The sequence below is a fragment of the Ictalurus furcatus genome, chromosome 2 (genome assembly GCF_023375685.1).
Source record: "Ictalurus furcatus strain D&B chromosome 2, Billie_1.0, whole genome shotgun sequence".
NCBI classification, from domain to species: domain Eukaryota; kingdom Metazoa; phylum Chordata; class Actinopteri; order Siluriformes; family Ictaluridae; genus Ictalurus; species Ictalurus furcatus.
The window spans coordinates 20868808-20888304 of record NC_071256.1 but is presented as its reverse complement, the minus strand read 5'-3'; the positions used below and the strand labels follow the sequence as shown (position 1 = coordinate 20888304).

The 19497-nt window shown below is 39.8% G+C and overlaps 2 protein-coding genes across 2 annotated transcripts in view; one reads left to right on the top strand and one right to left on the bottom strand.

Annotated features, from left to right (window-relative positions):
* Positions 1–4147: 4147 nt before the first annotated feature.
* Positions 4148–8670, top strand: LOC128617517 (polyadenylate-binding protein 1-A-like). Its single transcript, XM_053640661.1, has 4 exons — positions 4148–4324; positions 4455–4570; positions 4793–4919; positions 8644–8670. Exons 1-4 carry the CDS (start codon positions 4148–4150, stop codon positions 8668–8670), a joined length of 447 nt encoding a protein of 148 aa, XP_053496636.1.
* A 3207-nt stretch (positions 8671–11877) lies between these two features.
* Positions 11878–19497, bottom strand: part of cacna1aa (calcium channel, voltage-dependent, P/Q type, alpha 1A subunit, a) — a 113257-nt gene continuing 105637 nt past the window's right edge. The window contains exons 45-46 of the mRNA XM_053652832.1: positions 17447–17645; positions 11878–12809 (exon numbers count right to left, since the gene is read on the bottom strand). Of these exons, the coding sequence (XP_053508807.1) occupies positions 12505–12809; positions 17447–17645 (504 nt within the window). The 3' untranslated portion in view covers positions 11878–12504. The remainder of the gene's footprint in view (positions 12810–17446; positions 17646–19497) is intronic.

The following is a 19497-nucleotide window of genomic DNA, read 5'->3' as shown; positions in this document are numbered from 1 at the left end:
GAGGTTCAAAGACATCTTTATGGTTTTTAAGTGATACCATCCTCAGTAATCTCAGTGATCTTTATGCTGCACCATGTGGGGTCATCATCAGCAGCATGTGACTTCCATTTGATGAGAACTCCAACCATAAGTAGGGCATCAGGTGGATTGGGCAGGTCCAGAGAGCAGAAGGGGTCACTGTAGCTCGACAGAGAGAGAGAGGGAAAGAGAGACAAAGATTATTAGGTATGCTTATTGTCCCGTAATGGTTAAGGACAATGTACTTTGCATGAGTGCAAGCAGGGACTCTGGTAAGACGAGCTATGACAGCATAACTAAAAGTGAAAGCCAGAAGGTAACACATATCTGAGTGTGCCCTGGGACATAAGCGGGCCAGCCTCTCCATCAACAAACCTGGGTGAACGTGTGAAAGTGGGGAGGCGACAGCATCCAAACATCGTAGTTCACCACAACACTCTATGCCTGTGAGCTCTCTAGATCTGCTCCCTTACCTAAGAAAAAACTATTCACAAAAGGCTTGACTAAACATATGTGTTTTCAGCCTGTTATTGGAAGGCTGTTCCATAATTGTGATACTTTGTAGGAGAAAGCTCTTCCCCCTGCTGTAGCCTTCACTATTTGAGGTACCAACAAACAGCCTGCACCTTTTGATCAATGTAGGCGTGACGGATCATAAAAGACCAAAAATTTGCTCAGGTACTGTGGAGTGCGACTATTCAGTGCTTTATAGTTCACTAGTAGTATTTTTATAATCAATGTGAAATTTTACTGGCAGCCAATGCAGTGTGGATAAAATCAGAGTGATGTGGTCATATCATCTGGTTCTAGTAAGGACTCTTGTAGCTGCATTCTGGACTAAATGGAGTATGTTTATGCACCTACTGGAACATCCAGACAGTTAGGCATTACAATAATCCAACCTAGTGGTGATGAAAGCATGATCTAAGTTTTCTGCATCAAGACTGATCTAACAGCACTAAGAGGTTTTCTATAGTTCAGGAAGCTCTCCTTCAATATTGTTTGTAATAATACCAATTTGGTTTGACGACATTTATGTTCTAATTGTCTAGTGGTGTGTTTTAAGGTGCGTGTGTGATCGTTATACCATGGTGCTAGCTTTTTCTCTCTACTTATTTTTCTTTTAAGAGGAGCTACCTTATCTAGCGTGTAGTGGAACGTTGAGTCTAAGCTTTCAGTTGCCTGATCAAGTTCTTTGGGATCAGATTGTGATTCATCATAGTTGATATCTCTGTGAGGTTATTGATAAAACTCTTTGCAGTAGCTGACGTGAATGTACGTTTGACGCGGTATCATGGCAAAGTGCATATATAATGATCAATACGCAATTTAAAAGAGATGAGATAATAATCCAAGATAGCTTCAGACTGCGGAAATTTGGTTATATTTTTCTATACTTAATACGCATGTTAGTATAAGGTCAAGAGTTTGACCACCATTATGAGTGGGTCCTATTATATTCTGATTGACTCCCACTCAATCTAGAACCGCTGTTCTCAGAGGGTCTTTCGGGTTATCAAAATGAATATTAACTCTTAAATGCATGTATGTTTCGCTAATCATTATTACATTTTCGAGTCGTTAGCGATCAGGAGTTTATATCTAATGCGGATGGATCTCTAAACCGCCCAATAGTTTTTTTTCCAGCTCAGCTAGTAGCCTTCCATAAAGTTTTGCTTTATGGAAGCTGAGGTAACTTGGCTATCAATGTATGACATGATCAGAAAAAGTTGGATTTATCATAACACTTGCCTTGGGTGTTGTCACTGTTTATAGGACTACCAGACTGATAAAATATAAAACTTTTCTAACTAGGCTAGTTTGGTGTTGTGAGCCAAAGGGAGACACAATTAAGCTATAGGTAGCTCCTACAGTCCCATGCAGAGTACATTATCTTTATGCTCTGCTAATATCATGTTCATGTAAACTGGAACTCTTATAGACATTTACACACCTTGTTTTCCTGCTCAGCATCAGAGGATGTTACTGTTTCTGTTTCAAACCCTTTACTGGTATAAAAAAGACAAACAAAAAATCTGTGTATGTCCATTTTTCCTCACACTGACTGTGAGCTAGTGTGCGGCAGGATTGAGAGACTGTCAGCCAATAAGACACAAGTATTTCCACGTATTTTCTTGTAAACTCTGTCTGATTGGTTTCGCCTCCGTTCACTGAGGATAGAAAATTACAGGCGGTCTTCTTTTACTGACGTTCAGTTACAGTATCTCACAAAAGTGAGTACACCCCTCACTTTTTTGTAAATATTTGATTATAACTTTTAATGTGACAACACTGAAGAAATGACACTTTGCTACAATGTAAAGTAGTGAGTGTACAGCTTGTATAACAGTGTAAATTTGCTATCCCCCTCAAAATAACTCAACACACAGCCATTAATGTATAAACCACTGGCAACAAAAGTGAGTACACCCCTAAGTGTAAATGTCCAAATTGGGCCCAAAGTGTCAATATTTTGTGTGGCCATCATTATTTTCCAGCACTGCCTTAACCCTCTTGGGCATGGAGTTCACCAGAGCTTCACAGGTTGCCACTGGAGTCCTCTTCCACTCCTCCATGACAACATCACGGAGCTGGTGGATGTTAGAGACCTTGTGCTCCTCTACCTTCCCTTTGAGGATGCCCCACAGATGCTCAATAGGGTTTAGTCCATCACCTTCACCCTCAGCTTCTTTGGCAAAGCAGTGGTCATCTTGGACGTGTGTTTGGGGTCGTTATCATGCTGGAATACTGCCCTGCGGCCCAGTCGCTGAAGGGAGGGGATCATTCTCTGCTTCAGTATGTCACAGTACATGTTGGCATTCATGGTTCCCTCAATGAACTGTAGCTCCCCAGTGCCGGCAGCACTCATGCAGCCCCAGACCATGACACTCCCACCACCATGCTTGACTGTAGGCAAGACACACTTGTCTTTGTACTCCTCACCTGGTTGCCGCCACACACGCTTGACACCATCTGAACCAAATAAGTTTATCTTGGACTCATCAGACCACAGGACATGGTTCCAGTAATCCATGTCCTTAGTCTGCTTGTCTTCAGCAAACTGTTTGCGGGCTTTCTTGTGCATCATCTTTAGAAGAGGCTTCCTTCTGGGACAACAGCCATGCAGACCAATTTGATGTAGTGTGCGGCGTATGGTCTGAGCACTGACAGGCTGACCCCCCACCCCTTCAACCTCTCATACGTCTATTTCCCAAAGACAACCTCTGGATATGACGCTGAGTATGTGCACTCAACTTCTTTGGTCGACCATGGCAAGGCCTGTTCTGAGTGGAACCTGTCCTGTTAAACCGCTGTATGGTCTTGGCCACCATGCTGCAGCTCAGTGTCAGGGTCTTGGCAATCTTCTTATAGCCTAGGTCATCTTTATGTAGAGCAACAATTCTTTTTTTCAGATCCTCAGAGAGTTCTTTGCCATGAGGTGCCATTTTGAATTTCAGTGACCAGTATGAGGGAGTGTGAGAGCGATGACACCAAATTTAACACACCTGCTCCCCATTCACACCTGAGACCTTGTAACACTAACAAGTCACATGACACCGGGGAGGGAAAATGGCTAATTGGGCCTAACATTTTCACTTAGGGGTGTACTCACTTTTTTTTGCCAAATTTACAGTGTTACACAAGCTGTACACTCACTACTTTACATTGTAGCAAAGTGTCATTTCTTCAGTGTTGTCACATGAAAAGATATAATCAAATATTTACAAAAATGTGAGGGGTGTACTTACTTTTGTGAGATACTGTACATAGTGACCAACCGCTCCAGGTGGAGAATTATTCGGGATTAAAGAGAAAATCTTCAGGGCTACAGCCCCAGCACCCAGGCCAGGTTACGCTCCTACCTAAAAACAATATTATCAAGTAATATTATGAGCCAAATTTGGCACCTTCTGTGGTTCCCCTGGTAAATTCAGCATCTGGCTCATATTCAGGTTTGTTCGCTGACAGTTTCATCATCAGATCCACCATCAAAAAAATTTTTCATAACCTTTTTTACCCATCTTTACCATAGGTGCCAATAATTCTGAATATGATTTTACCTAGCTTTTATAATTGAAATTAATGAGCTGTAATTAATTTTGTTCCCTCATCTGAGCGAGCATTGGAAATGTTTCATCCTGAGCTCCTTATGGGACGGCCCATGCGCGTCATGTGGTCTCAGAGGGATTCATCCTTGAGGAACTCGAGCATCGGAAACCTGTTCATCAAGAACTTGGACAACTTGATGAATACCTTGGCCCTTTTTGACACATTCTCATTCTTTGGGAAGGTCCTGTCTTGCAAGGTTCGGGCTTTGAACTGTTTGGATTTGAATAGCATCTGTATAGCATGATTAGCATGCTTTTTATACTAAAGTCCTTTATGAGTTCTGTTTAATATAAATTGTTTGTGGACATGACGTGTTTCTTTTGAAGGTTGTAGGTGATGAGAAGAGGTCTAAAGAGTATGGCTACGTCCATTTTGAGTCTGCAGAGGCAGCGGATTTGGCAATGAAGAGGCTCAATGGCAAACTATTGAACGGCCGTAAGGTGTAAGCTATGTGTAAATTACTACCTTTTAGCAGTCTGGGTTTTAATGTCAGGGTTCTTTTTACTCTTGCTCTTTTGTGTTTAACTAATTCTATTTGATTTTTATTGAAATCCTTATATTGTTGATATAAAGGTTCTGTTTGGTCATATGAGGGTATTTCAGCTTGTAATTTTTGTGGCATAGGCATAAATACTCTAAGAGCAGCGCCTCTGTTGTGTTACAGCTTCATTGAATACTTTAAGTCCCCTGAGGAGCGCGAGGCCGAGGCGGGCTGCTGGGGCAGGAAGAAGAAAGAGGAACGTCAGGCTTACCCTGCCCATCAGAAGAGGCAGAGGATGGCGAACATGCAGGTTAATAACATACAGAACATCTACCAACCTGCCCTGTCCAGATTATTTAATACATTTTCTACCCCTAGCCAGTTCAGGTATTTCATGTGTTCCAGCACAAGCACACCTGATAAGTTGCATCAGATGTGCTTGAGACAACACCTGTTTTGCATATTTGTGCTGTTGTGAGGGATTCTATTCAGGGGGTTGAATAATTTTGAGGCTGGAGAAATCATTATTTTCAGGCATTTTGCATTTTCAGTTGAATTCAGGAAAACCACTTGAAGCATTCGTTGTGTTGAAATATTTAAATTGCTTTTGTTTGATTTGTACATTGCAAACAGCTGAAAGTCTGTAAATGTTCACAGTAAACCTGATTGCAACAGTATGTATACACACACACATAACACACACACACACACACACACACACACACACACACACACACACAAACACATATAAGCTATAAGCCATAATCATCAAGATTAAAACAAACAAAAAATGGCTTGAAATATTTCACTTTATGTGTAATGAATCTAGAACATATGAAAGTTCCATGTTTCGAATTAAATTACGGAAAAAAGTAACTTTTCCATGATATTCTAATTTTCTGAGATGCACCCGTATATATACGAACATAGAACTAGAACATAATGTCACTTAAAAAGTCATTTCTCAGAGATCATACCATATGATTAATAACTAAACCAAATTACATCGCTGAAATGAGACTTTTGAGAAATTACAAGGGAGTGGTAAACATGCATCTCTTACCTCATCAGTGTTTGCAACATGTTGATCATTCATTTATTGACTTGATGTAAATGAAGAATCTAATTATTGCTAATTATTATATATGAACTGACAGCTTTCAGAATTCACTGCAGTGAAAAGAGAACCTTCAAATGAAAATTATATTTGATTAACTGGTTTGCTGTTTTACTATGTTATAGCAAAAAAGAACAGAATCTGGGAAGGTGTCACTCAACCTGATCTGACTTCAGCAGAAATTTCAAGCAGAAGCACAGACCAGTATGAATGTTGCATTGTACAAATAGAAATTAAGATCCAATAACAACTCAATTTGCAATTTACGAACGCAATTTGCATTTTAAGGGAACTAATTTGAATAGCATGTCTGTTTTCAACTGCATACCCTAACCCAAATGGTGCACAGATATCTAACGCTTTCATTTATTTCTCATGTTAAGAATCACATGCTGTGTATAATGGGTAATACATGCCACTTAGGTGAAATAAAAGAGCATTAAAACATTAAGAGGTGGACTCCATTTTGTTAAATGGATCCTAAGATGTTGACTTTATTTAATTGCTGATATTTTAGTGAAAAATTTTAATTACACAAATTTCACCATTTGGGATATTTATAGTAAACATTAATAAACAATTAGCTAAAGATTGTTTTGGTTAAAAAATAAAAAAATAAAAACAAGATTGAGTGAAGCAAGTAAACACCTGTAAGATGTGATGTTGTAGAACTGCTGTCATTTGCCCTGATAATCATGTAATAGTAAGTCACAGCATGTTACTGTTAGAGCAGTCAAGTTTGAATTAAAAGAAATGTATAAACCATCAAAACTATCTCATACATAATCTGTTATTTCTTCCATCCTCCGTCCAGCAGCTTAAACATAAAAAAAAGAGTCAAAGGAATGATGTATGGGTGTAAAATACATATCCTTGCCCAATTTAACCAAAGGTTTTTCCACATTTGTTTTTATTTCATTTTTATGACAGAAGTTATAATGTGTCCTGAACATATTGTTGAAGTGTCTCACCTCCATGTTTGAAAAAAAAAAGAATAAATAAATTTCAATTTGCAAAGTCATTTATCTCTTTAGATTTTTTTGTCTTTTTTTATTTTGTTTAAAAATAGAAAGAAAAGGAACATGATGCTTTTAAAAACATTTCTCCATAATCATTTTTCAATAATACTATTTTTTTTTTTTTATTCCTGAAGATGAAGTTCCACGGTATGGCATGCACATAGCACATGCAGTTCTTGAATTAAATACTTTCACTTTTTTGTTCTGAATCTTTTTTGGGGGATTTTGTCATTTTCTTTTCATGGCGGCTCCTATGCTGCTGGTTACAGTTGTATGGGTTTGTAGTTGAGTTGATGACAAGAGTGAGAAAAAATGTCTTCACACACAGACAGACAAACACCCACATACACACCCACATCCACACTCACACCCACATACACACACACACCCAATCCTGCATGCTACAGTTTCTGGCTCCCACTTGATTTACTACCTTATACGTGATGTAGTGCATATCAGCCTCGTAATTAGAGGTGGGTTATGTAAGCTATATATTGTTTGGTATATATTGGTTAGCAGTTATATAAGCTTCCTTCAACTCATTTTTATTGTTTCTATAATAGTTTCTATAAGAGCAGGTCCAGATGCGGAGAGTAAACAAAATGATGTACAAGAAATCCTATATTTTATGATATTATACACATATAATAATAATAATATCACATTGAAAATGATTTATTTGTTTTATATTTTGGGTCATTTTAAATATATTATGTATGAATTAACTGCAGTGCAATGTGTAAAACAGAGAAATGGGTGAGGTGGGTTGAAAGTTTCCTTCCTGAAAGTGAGTTAATTGTAATTTAAATACCAGCAGTAGCTTTAACACTAAACTGCTTAGCTCTGCCTTATTTAGTTATTTATTTTTTTTTATAAAAGCATCTGGCAAATAAAAAAACTGTAAAAAGACAAAAACACCTTAAATAACTGAAAGCTACTTTCTTTCTTTCTTTCTTTCTGTTTTTTTTGGGTTTTTTTTTACCACTGTTCTAAAATTTAGGGTTGCTGCACAGTATGTTATCAACAATTCATAATCAAGCATTTTGCACTATGTAAATTTTGTTGTGTGTTGTAAAGGTTTAACTAAGCCAATTATAAAGTTTAATTAAGGCTTTAGAAGGACGGTGTCCAGAGAAACGTTAAAACCACTAACATCGTTCAAATGGTTAAATATATCACATTAATTTATTAGTCCTTTAAACACACAGGATTTGTCAGTGGGTCCATTTTTACTTTTCTCACTCTATAAACTCACCTGTACTATTAGTTTCACTGTAGTTACTAATGTAAACTGATTTACAATGAATAATTAAATAACTGAAGTCAATGTTACATTCCTAAACACACAAGCTAATGCTCAATTAGCAGTGGGAGCCTTTAGCTGTACCTCCAACACTGTGATCAGTGATCACATACAGTTTGATACACCCACACACACCCACACACACTCACACACACACACACACACACACACACACACACACACACACATATATATATATATATATATATATATATATATAAACACACACACATACACACACACAAGTTCTGTGTAAAAATAAAGGATTAAGTTCTTTCTTGCTCTCTCTCGCTCAGACACACACACACACACACACACACACACACACACACACACAATGTGCTATGCATGTTATTATTAAATGCTACATATATAATGATGCTTGTGTGCTTCAGAACGAGTTTTGGCAGTGAATTTTTACAACTAAAATCAGGTGTTTTGAGAATAACGGGGAAGTATTGATTACATTTGGGCCTCAGGGACACAAAGATCAGTGGGACACAAGAGACAGAGGTTTTGGCAGAAAAGGCCCGGTCATTGTTTCAACCCATGCGATCTGATTGGCTGTGTTACATGTTCCTGTGTTCCTGTGCAGTCTGATTGGCTGTGTCACATGTCCTGAACACAGAATGGTGCACCACATAAATCCTAAATCCACATGTACAGATTATTGACAGAAATATGGAACACAAAAAGTGTGAAAATGAGTCAGGTCTGCCGACTCGTGCTGTGTGGCACAGTGCCATCTACTAGTCCAGTGGAGGTAGTGGAGCTCTGTTCCTTTCTCAAACATATAGCCACATCACAATATTCTAACACATAGCATCCCTAATGGACATACTTGAAATTGGAGAGTAAATTTAAATGATTAAACTGATTTCATTTATGTACAAAGGCAAACATTACTCCTGAATGCAACAGTGCACACTGGGGCTTTTCCATTTTGTGTTAGTCTCAGGTTTTACACGTGTGGTCCATTAACATGTTCTCTGCTATCATCAGCTATGATGATATATATTTAGGATATGCAATTTTTGAATGATCGGAATCATAAAAAATAAGATATTCCTGTAGATTTGAGCTCAGGTTAATTAAATCTTAATTATGTACACCTGTATTAATTCACAATATACATATATTATGCTTTATACCTAATAATTTGACATTCTAGGAAAATAGCAGGTTTTTTTACATATACGACAGTATGTGTTTTTACTTTTGATGAGTAAGGGACATGTGTGCATTAAAAATACCAATGAAGACTAGGTTAGCTGGAGGTCAAAGGTGAGACAATCATGGCCCAGAATGCATCACTGTTACAGAGCTCCACATACCACATGAACAGAACCACACCGAAACAAATATGGCAATACAAAGAGCACAGCTGAGTCAAAAACAAAATGAAATCAAAGTCATCATCATCATGATTATCATTATCATCATCATCAGCATCTTCATCTTATCTTCTGGAGGTATCATCATCAATAACAAATCTAATAGAAAGATGAAAAGGTTCTCTCTCTCATCACCTCCTCCACTCCCTTCTCACTCCATCACACCCTGGAAGACTAGAGTAAGGGGAAAAGAGTCCATATGTATAAACAGGCTGTGTGTGTGTGTGTGTGTGTGTGTGTGTGTGTGTGTGTGTGTGTGTGTGCTTAAATGTATGAAATTTTGTGCAAATGAGCAAATTATGAATAAATTGTGAGATGAATGCAAATAATGTTACAAAATGCTTTTTATCTCCAAAATAATTGTTCAAACTTTTGATTCAATAATAATCGACCAATCTTAATGTGTTTTTATTATGATCGTAATCCTTTTAGTAGCAGCATTGGCCATATGGCAATAAATAAGTTACAAAAGTGGGACTCTATCCCACTTTACTGTAGTAAGCAGGCAGAAGATTTAAAAATGGGGAGTGTTGGCCTCTTGTCCCCTTTGTGCCATCCCTAAAAGTGCGAGGGACAATTTCAGAGAGGTGTGAAGGGCAGAAGCCAGGGACAGGAGAGAGAACTTTACAGACATAATGAAAAGACCAAGAAAATTCACCCCACCCCAATTCATTCAAAGTTTCTTTGTTATTTTTTTTTTGTTGTTGCTTCAATCATGCAAGGGATTTTTTTTATTCTAGGAGTTCAAACAAAGCTGAGCAGTGCAACAGAAGAATCAAGCTTCAATGTCTCTAACAAGAAGCAGAAGAAGAAGAAGAAGAAGAAGAGAAGGAGAAGAAGAAGAGGAAGAAGGAGAAGCCATAGAAGAAGGAAGAGTGAAGACTGGTTCATTTTTTTTTCATCCCCTCTTTTCATTTGTGTTTCTTCTCTCTCAAGTTTTAAGGGTCAGGAGCTGTGAGGGCCTGGATTCCCAAATACAGTCAGGGTGTGTGTGCCCCAGCCCAAACCTACCATTTAAGCAAAACCCACCCTCTCTCTCTGTCTCTCTCTCTCTCTTTCACACACACACACACACACACGCACACACACACACACACACACACACATACACACACACACACACACACACACAGGGCCTGTGGCCTTCTCACCCTCACAGAAATAATTATTAACAGTAAACACAGATGATAAAACTCATCAATATTACCCAACATGTGGGTGGATTTTTGCAATAGACGGTGCTCCAGTCAAGTTGAGTAAAGGGAGTGGTGAATCTCCATGTTTAGATTGTGAACTTATCAACTGTTCTGAGGTTTTTCACCACAGTTGTGGCTTTTGTCAGTTTGTCTGCAGAAGATACACAACATATCCAAAAAAGCAGACATTCCTCCTGTCAACAATAGCATTCTGCATGTTCACTTCCCTTATAAAGAGTTATTTATAATTTTTCAGATTTTCTTATCCCCCACCCCAACCCACCTCCTTTTTCTGATCACTTTAAGTCATCCAGTCCTGTGCAGGAAAAAAAGCAGGCAGTAGAGAAAAAGAAAAAGGGAACATAAATGAAAAGAAGGGAAGCATGCCTCAATATTCCCCTGAGCCTCCAATCACACTTTTGCTGTGCTCTCTCTGGAACATGCACACGTAGGGGTGTCACTGCCTTTGCTGCAAGTGACTCTTGCCTGCAGTTGGGTCCTGTTCCTGCAACTGCTGGCATGTTCCCTAACCCTAACATTTGTTCCTCTCCACCTCCCTCACCTCTCCCCATAGGCTAGCACCAATATACTTCCCGGTGTTAGCCCTAGGGCAAGGAGACTCAGGGATCTGCTTCTCTCTTGCCTCTAGTGATGTCTAATTTTTTCAGAGGCTTCCAGAATTCAAGGCAAAACTGAATTCTGATGCAAAACATCTAGTCTCTGATTGTGTCTCATTCCAGCAACTCTTCCTTTCTTGTGTCCTTGCTCCCTCCCTCCCCTCTCCCAGAGGCTAGCACCAGTCATCCTCATCTGTCTCACTGTAGGGTTCATGCAGCCCTTTCCTGGGCCCTCTGGGATGCGGAGGCTTGTGAGGTGCACTGTGAGGGGGTGCGTGTCGCTGTGGCGAGGGTGAGGAGGAACGGTACCCGTTAGGCATGCGACGAGCACCGGATGGGCGAGCAGTCCTAGGTGAACGGGGGTGTGGTGGTGGATTATGTGGGTGCGGGTTGCCCTGTCCTGGGTTTGGCTCGTAAGCAGGTGGCTCGCATCGTTCAAAATCATAAAAGCCGTCGCCTGGTCCGCTTTCGGACGAACCTGGGCACCATCGGGCACGGCGGCCAGAGCCATGATGTGGGGGTACAGGTGGTTCAGGCACAGGTGGAGAGAAGCGCCTCTGGGTTGGGGTGGGTAGGCGGCTCTGTGGACCTGAAGGCGGTGTTCCAACTGGTTTACGGACCACAGGTGAGTAGGTGACGTGTGGGCGTGGGGTGGCAGGTGTCTGGGGCAGTTGGCGTCGACCTCGCCGAGGCGTGCTCGTCCCAGATGTTGAGGGCACGGGGCTGCCGCTCACCGAACTACTGCCCTACATGAAAATGGGACAAGGCAAATAAAACAAAAAAGAACGACAAAATTTATCCACAAAACAAGAGCGAAAGAGAGAGAGGAAGAGAGGGAGAGAGAAGACAACGACACAGCAACAGTAAGGAGGGAAAAAGTACAGTTGTGAAAAAGTAAAAAAACACACAGAGAAGCAGGACAGTGCAAATGCAAAAACGACAAAAAAAAGAAATGATCCAATGTTGAGAAGCAACATGTTACACAGAGGACAAAGACAAAAAAGAGACCAAAACAGGAGAAAACAAATGAAGAGGAGTTGAATTCCATTGGAACGGTGGAAAATAACTAGAACCAGTCATCATGTCATCTTTTCTATAGAATAAGCTCTGTGAAGTTTATGATAAATTAACTTTTACATCCTAATTTCAGGCTCTTCCTGTCTGGCATAATCCTACAGACCTCTACTACAAACATACACATGTTCCAGTGGACAGTGGAAAAAAAACACAGCACAGTGCAAAGGGAGCTTCAAAATCCATCAGTATCGATGGATTCACTGTGGAGCAAGGTAAGCATGTGATTTTCATGCAAGCCCACCTGTCGGTGAGTAAGGCACTCTCTGCCCTCACTGGGTGACCGGGACCAGCGGCGCTGCCGGTGCCCATAGTCTCCTCGCTCTCTCTCAGGTGTGTAGCGCTCCTTCTCCACTGAGCTGTGATGGTGATGGTGGTGGTGGTGGTGGTGGTGGCGCCGCTCTTTGGCACGACCACGTTCTTTCTCTTTGGGTGGCATGTCGCCTGACTGCGTGGTAGTGCTCAGATCCGTGCCTAGACCTACAACATTACCATGGGAGTCAGCTTCAGTATTTAATGATGAACTACCTAATCAACTAATAAAATAAAAAATTGTGTATAGAACTTTGTTCCAAGGCAGTGTTACAGAAATGTGTATGTATGTGTATGTAGATTTACATTCCTAATGAATACACTAAAGGTGACCGTGGCGAGGAAAATCTTGCTGCAACACAGCAACCTATAAAAATACAATTAACTTTAGGCCATTATAAATATAATGTGCATTATTTTTTGGCTTGGGGATAATAACAAAACAGCAACATTATGATTATTATTATTATTATAGTTATTATTATTAGGATTAGTAGTAGTAGTATTTCCAAACCAAAAAACTAATAAAATTTAGTGGATTCAGAAAGTATTCAGACCTCTTTACTTGTTGCACACTTTATTGTGTTGTGGATTTGAATTTGAATGGATATAATTGACATTTTTACCCATCAATCTATACTTAATCACCCATAATGATTAAGTGAAAACATACTTTTTGACATTTTCAAAAAAATTATTTAAAAATTAAAAACTGAAATCTCTGAAGTATTCAGATTCTTTATTCAATACTTTGTAGAAGCCCTTTGGCAGCAATTACAGCAACAAGTCTTCTTGGATATGTCTCGACAAGTTTTGCACACCTGGATTTGGGCAGTTTATCCCATTCTTCATGGCAGATCTTCTCCAGCTCCATCAGATTAGATGGAGAGCATCTGTGAACTGCCATCTTCAGGACTTTGGCCGGGCTCTCAAGGACATTCAGAGACTTGCCCTGAAGCAACTCCAGTGTTGTTTTGGCTGTATGCTTAGGGTCATTGTAATGTTGAAAGTCACTCCAATCTAAGTTTGCGTATGCTCTGGAGGTGGTTTTCTTCAAGGATGTATTAAAAACATGTATTTGGACATGTATTTGGATGTGTCAGCCTCCCTCTCCCTGCCACTGATAAGCATCCTATGGCATGGTGCTGTCACCATCATGGTTCACTGTGGGGATGGTATTAGACAGGTGATGTGCAGTGCCTGTTTTTTGCCAGACATAGTACATATAGAGTGCACTTTTTTAGATATAGAGTAAAATTATTGGTTAATCAGACATTGTAGGCCTAATTTATGGAGTGCTGCAGAGATGTCCTTCCAACAGGTTCTCCCATCTCTGCACAGGACTTTTGGAGCTCTTTTAAAGTGACTGTTGGGTTCTTTCTTAACTTTATTTTGACCAAGGCCCTTCTTTCCCGGATTCCCAATTTGGCCAAACTCTAAGAAGGTTCAAGGTTGCCAAATTTCTTCCATTTCACAATTATTGAGGCCACTGTTGTCCTGGGAACACTAAAAGCCTTAGAAATTGTTTTTGTATCTGGGGTTTGAATACTTTCTGAATGTACTATAACTCTAATGACCTAAAGGGAATTGTATGGGTATAGATTGTTGCATATGTGCAGGGAGTTTTTCCTCATCATTGTCGTCTCTGGTATGTTAATTAATAATATTAATAATACAGGATAAGCTCTTTGAAGTTTATGACAAATTAATTCACTTTCTAATTTCAGGCTCATGAATTTTAAAACATATCCCAGTCCATGCTTATTTCTGGCCAGGTTTTCCAGCATTTTAACCACCAGCTGGATAATTACTTCCACCCAAAACCTCCCTTTCATGTACATCAGCACTGATGATGCCTATTTTTGCAAAGTCTTACTCTTTTGCAGTGTGTAATACCGAGCTTTATAGTTTAACTTGCAAGCACTGGTTGGAATAAGATGCATGTTATTGGTTCTGTCTTTCTTGGCTGTATGCTTGTGATCAGATCACCCGGGATGGATGTTAATACAAAGTAGGAACAGTACCTTAGAGACGTGGTGCTGAGATAAGAGTGCATAGATCCACTGACTAAACTCAAAGTACTCCATTAGTGGAAAAGGTCTAGCAAGTTAGCTCTTCCTCAATCCAAGAAGATATAATGATGTAACCCTATGCATTTGAGGAATATTGGAAGCAACAATCACAGTGCACTTTATTAGGAACACCTGTACATCTACTCATTCATGCAATAATCTAATCAGCCAAATGTCATCAGTGTAATGTATAAAATCATGCAAAAACAGGCCAGCAGCTTCAGGTAATGTTTACATCAACCATCAGAAAGGGGGAAAATGTGATCTCAGTGATTTTGACTGTGGCATGTTTGTTGGTGTCAGATGGGCTGGTTTGTGTATCTATATAACTGCTGTTCTCCTGGGATTTTCACGCACAACATTCTCTAGAGTTTAGTCAGAATAGTGAAATAAAGAAAATCATCCAGTGAACGGCAGTTCTATGAACAGAAACACCTTGTTGATGAGAGAGGTTAACAGTGAATGGCCAAAACTGGTTTGAGCTGACAGAAAGGCTACAGTAACTCATATGACCACTCTGTACCATTGTGGTGAGCAGAAAAGCATGTCAGAATGCATACCATGTCAAACATTGAGGGGGAAAAGCTACAACAGCAGAAGACCATGTCAGGTTCCAGTTCTATCAGCCATGAACAGAAAGCTGAGGCTGCAGTGGGCACAGGCTCACCAAAACTGGACAGTTGAAGACTGGAAAACATAGCCTGGTCTGATTAATCTCAATTTCTGCTGAGGCACACAGATGGCACCAATTTGGCAGAATTTGGCACCAAAAGCATAAATCCATGGACCCAGCCTGCCTTGTAAATGCAACACTTATATAGCGCTTTTTTATCCTTAGCAGATCTACAAAGTGCTTTAAACTGGTTCTCCTTCACCCATACACTCACACACCAATTGTAGCTGCCATGCAAGGCGCTAGCTTGCCATCGGGAACAACTTGTGGTTCAGTGTCTTGCCCAAGGACACTTCAGTATGTTGAGTCATGTTGGCCAGGAATCAAACTGCCAACCCTACGATTAGCAGGTAACCCGCTCTACCACCTGAGCCACAGCCAGCTTGTGCCTTGTGTCAACAGTCCAGGCTGGTGGAGGTGGTGTAATAGTGTGAGGAATGCTTTCTTGGCACACTTTGGCCCCATTAATACCAATCAATTATTTCTTGAATACCACAGCATATTTGGGTATTGTTGCTGACCATGTGCATCCCTTCATGGCCACAATTTACCATCTTATAATGGCTACTTCCAGCATGATAATGTACCATGTCACAAAGAAAAAGTCATTTCAAACTGGTTTCATGAACACTTCCTAGGACTAGACCTTGGACTTGTTTGCACAACACCCACATCTACATTCCTGTTAATATACCCTTATTAACCCATATTTATAAATATTTAATATATACTGTATGTTGGCAATTTCAGTACAACTAACTCTGACCCGATGTTGCACAGCATTGTATTGCACATGCAACTGCATATATCTGCACTTTATTGCAAATATAGTGATACTGTTGCTGTTGTTATGTCACGGACATTCATAATAAGCATTTCACTGCACATCATACTGTGCATGGTTGTGTGTGTGACCAATACAATTTTAATTTGATTGGAACTTAACGTTCTTCCCAGTCATCGGAAATGCAGCATGAAAGTGCCACTGAAAAATCTGCAGGAACTGCGTGATGCAATCATGTCAACATGGAATGTGGAATCCATGCCATAAAGAATTGAGGTTGTTTTGTGAAAGGGAGGCCCTACAAAGGGAGGCCCTACCCAGTATTGTTCCTAATAAAGTGCTCAGTGAGTGTATTTAATCAGAACCTGTGTTTATATTGTGGGGAGCAAGGTCAATCCTGCCCAAGATGATGCTCTGCAACTGGAAACTCTTATGACAAGAAACTCAAGCTCAAGTCAAGATCAGCTGGGACTCTATTCACAACTGTGACTCTAGTCTATTCAGACATTGCAGTCCATGCTTCGATTACACAGTGAACATCCCCATAATCAAACTGTTCTAGACCTCTTGTGAATCCAGTTCCATAACTACATTCTGATCCCATAATCTCATTCACAAAACTCTTATGAACATATTTATTTCCCCTGGATTTGCAAAATTCCTCTGTTATGATACAAAAATTGTGGTTTAGGTCCTATTATAACCATCCAATAGTTATCCTCTTCCCCTTATAACCAAAGCCAGTTGCATAATTTTTTAATCAGGACTCAAATTTTACAGCACATAACATTTCACATGCTTCCAAAAAGGCTACAAATAAAAATGTGGCCACTGAGTACTATGAATATCTGGTTATAGCATATGGACTGACTAATGCAATGCATTTCATTCATTAACATGCTGTGTAACATGTTACACAGACGGGTGGTGTAAAGGTCATTTGCTTATTCCCGCCCACTAGCAAGCTCTCTCCTATCACATGACAGCTAAAACTAACTAAATGAGGAGGGTGAAGGCTAGTATCAACCACATCAACTGCTGCTCATGATGCATAACAGGGCAGCTAAACACTTAAAGAAAAGTGCTAACTACTCTCTTCCTCATGATTGTGGACTTGTCTCTTGATGCTCACCAACGCAATTCCTGGTCAATTCCTTTTTAGCAACCACTGAACCCAGCTTAGTGGCTAAGGAATTTATTCATCATCATCATCACTACAACAACTACTGTTTTTGACCTCTTCATCATCCCTAAAAAACAGTCCTGTCTGTCTGACCTGTGTCGGCATCAGTGTAGCGGCTGAGTGATCTCTCAGAGGCTCGGTGGCTGCGGTCTCGGCGGCGGTGTCCATGCCTTGGTCCATCCTCTGGCATCACTCGGTCCATGGCATAATCATCAGCCCGTGGCACCCGACCCAAACGGCCATGACCAACTGACGAGGCTGACCGCTTCATAGGGCTATTGTCAGTTATAGTCTGTGAAGACAGCAGGAAGTGAGATGAAAAAATACAGAGAGAAGTTGTATGAGCAACGAGCCAAGTGAAGCTGGGGAGAGCTTCACTCTTGTTTATTTGTGTGTGTGTGTGTGTGTGTGTGTGTGTGTGTGTGTGTGTGTGTGTGTGTGTGTGTGCACGCGCATACAAGACTGCCTAGACTGCAGGTAGCTGTGTGTTTGACTAAACACACCCAATACACACGGAAGCTAAGCAAATCATAGCAGCCCCACATCCATCATGCAATCTCCAAGACTTTCTAAGGGCAAAAAGATACAGCTGGATAATGACAACTAACAGCAATCAAGAGGAGGGACATGCCATGCATCCAGAATAGAAAATATCAAATATCCATAAAGATCATTCTACACCAGCCCAGCTTCTCTGTCATGCGTGGTCTTTAATTAGACACCTAGATATGCGAATATACCCAGCTGTAAAACATGCCACGTTCTTCAGTGCCATCATAGGTCATAATTTCCCATAGACTACATTCATATATATATATATATATATATATATATATATATATATATATATATACACACACATAAGTTCATCAATGAACCTCATCTTTGTTTGAACATTTAATCTCGCTTCCTAAATGTCAGTAAACAAAATGAATGTTAATCAAAGTTAAATGCTACTAAAACACATAGTGATGTAAAATGTTTTTCTGTCCATAAGGAAGCTGCAGCACTCAGACAAACTCCCAAAATGCTTTGTGTTTCTCACACTTAATGCTCACATTCCAGAGGAAGCATTTTGTGATTCTCACACTTAATGCTCTCATCCCGGAGGAAGTGTTTGAGGCTCCACTCATAACCCCACTCTTCTCTCTCTCTCTCTCTCTCTCTCTCTCTCTCTATCTATCTAATCTATCTAATCTATCTACAGCAGATATAAAACACACACACCCTTGTTCAAAATGCAGATTTTCATCATGTAAAATAATTTAACCAAGATAAATCATGCTAGATCTTTTTCCACCTTTAATATGATATAGCAACCAACAAAATTCAAGTGAAAAACAAACAAAGTTTTAGGGGGAATATGTACAAAAACCTGGTTGCACAAGTATCAAACTCATTAACTAATACTTTGCTAGAAATACCTTTTGGTTGTAATACAGTTTGTAAGTATTTTTCAGTAAAAGTCTACCAACTTGGCACATCTTGATTTGGACATTTTATTCCATTCTTCTTTGCAAAAATACTCCAAATCTATCAGATATCAGAGGGTATCTCCTGTGCACAGCCCTCTTCAAGTCATTCCACATGTTTTTGATAGGATTTAGATCTGGGCTCTGACTAGGACATTCCAAAAGAGTTGATCTTCTGAAGCCATTCCTTTGTTGAATTGGATTTGTGCATTGGGTTGTTACTGTACTGGAAGGTAAAATTGGTCTTCATATTTAGCTGTCTAACAGATGCCTGCAGGTTTTGTGCCAAAATAGATTGATATTTAGAGTCATCCATGTTTCCCTCTATTTTGACTAGATCCCCAGTCTTAACTGTAGAAAAGCAGCCCCAATAAAATGCTAATGATTATATTGTGCAAATTAATAACACTAGCTGTACAGAAGCAGCCCCATAACATGATGCTACCACCACCATGCTTTACTGTGGGTATGGTGTTCTTTGGGTGAGAAGTTGTTTTGTTTTCTGTCTTGCCATAATGATACCTAAACTTCATAAACATTTCCTTAAGGTTTATCTTGTACTAACTAACCCTAACTTTCTAAATGAGCTCTTTTTTTCCTTTTTTTTTTTTTCTTTTTATATGATTCTGAAATAGAACACTCTGCTATATTGTAATACACAAAATGTTCAAG

Coding starts and splice junctions, on each gene's coding strand:
- LOC128617517 (XM_053640661.1), top strand. CDS start 4,148: ATGTTTCATCCTGAGCTCCTTATGGGACGGCCCATGCGCGTCATGTGG. Junction 4,571..4,792: donor CTATTGAACGGCCGTAAGGT/GTAAGCTATGTG, acceptor GTTGTGTTACAG/CTTCATTGAATACTTTAAGT. Junction 4,920..8,643: donor AGAGGATGGCGAACATGCAG/GTTAATAACATA, acceptor GTTCCTGTGCAG/TCTGATTGGCTGTGTCACAT.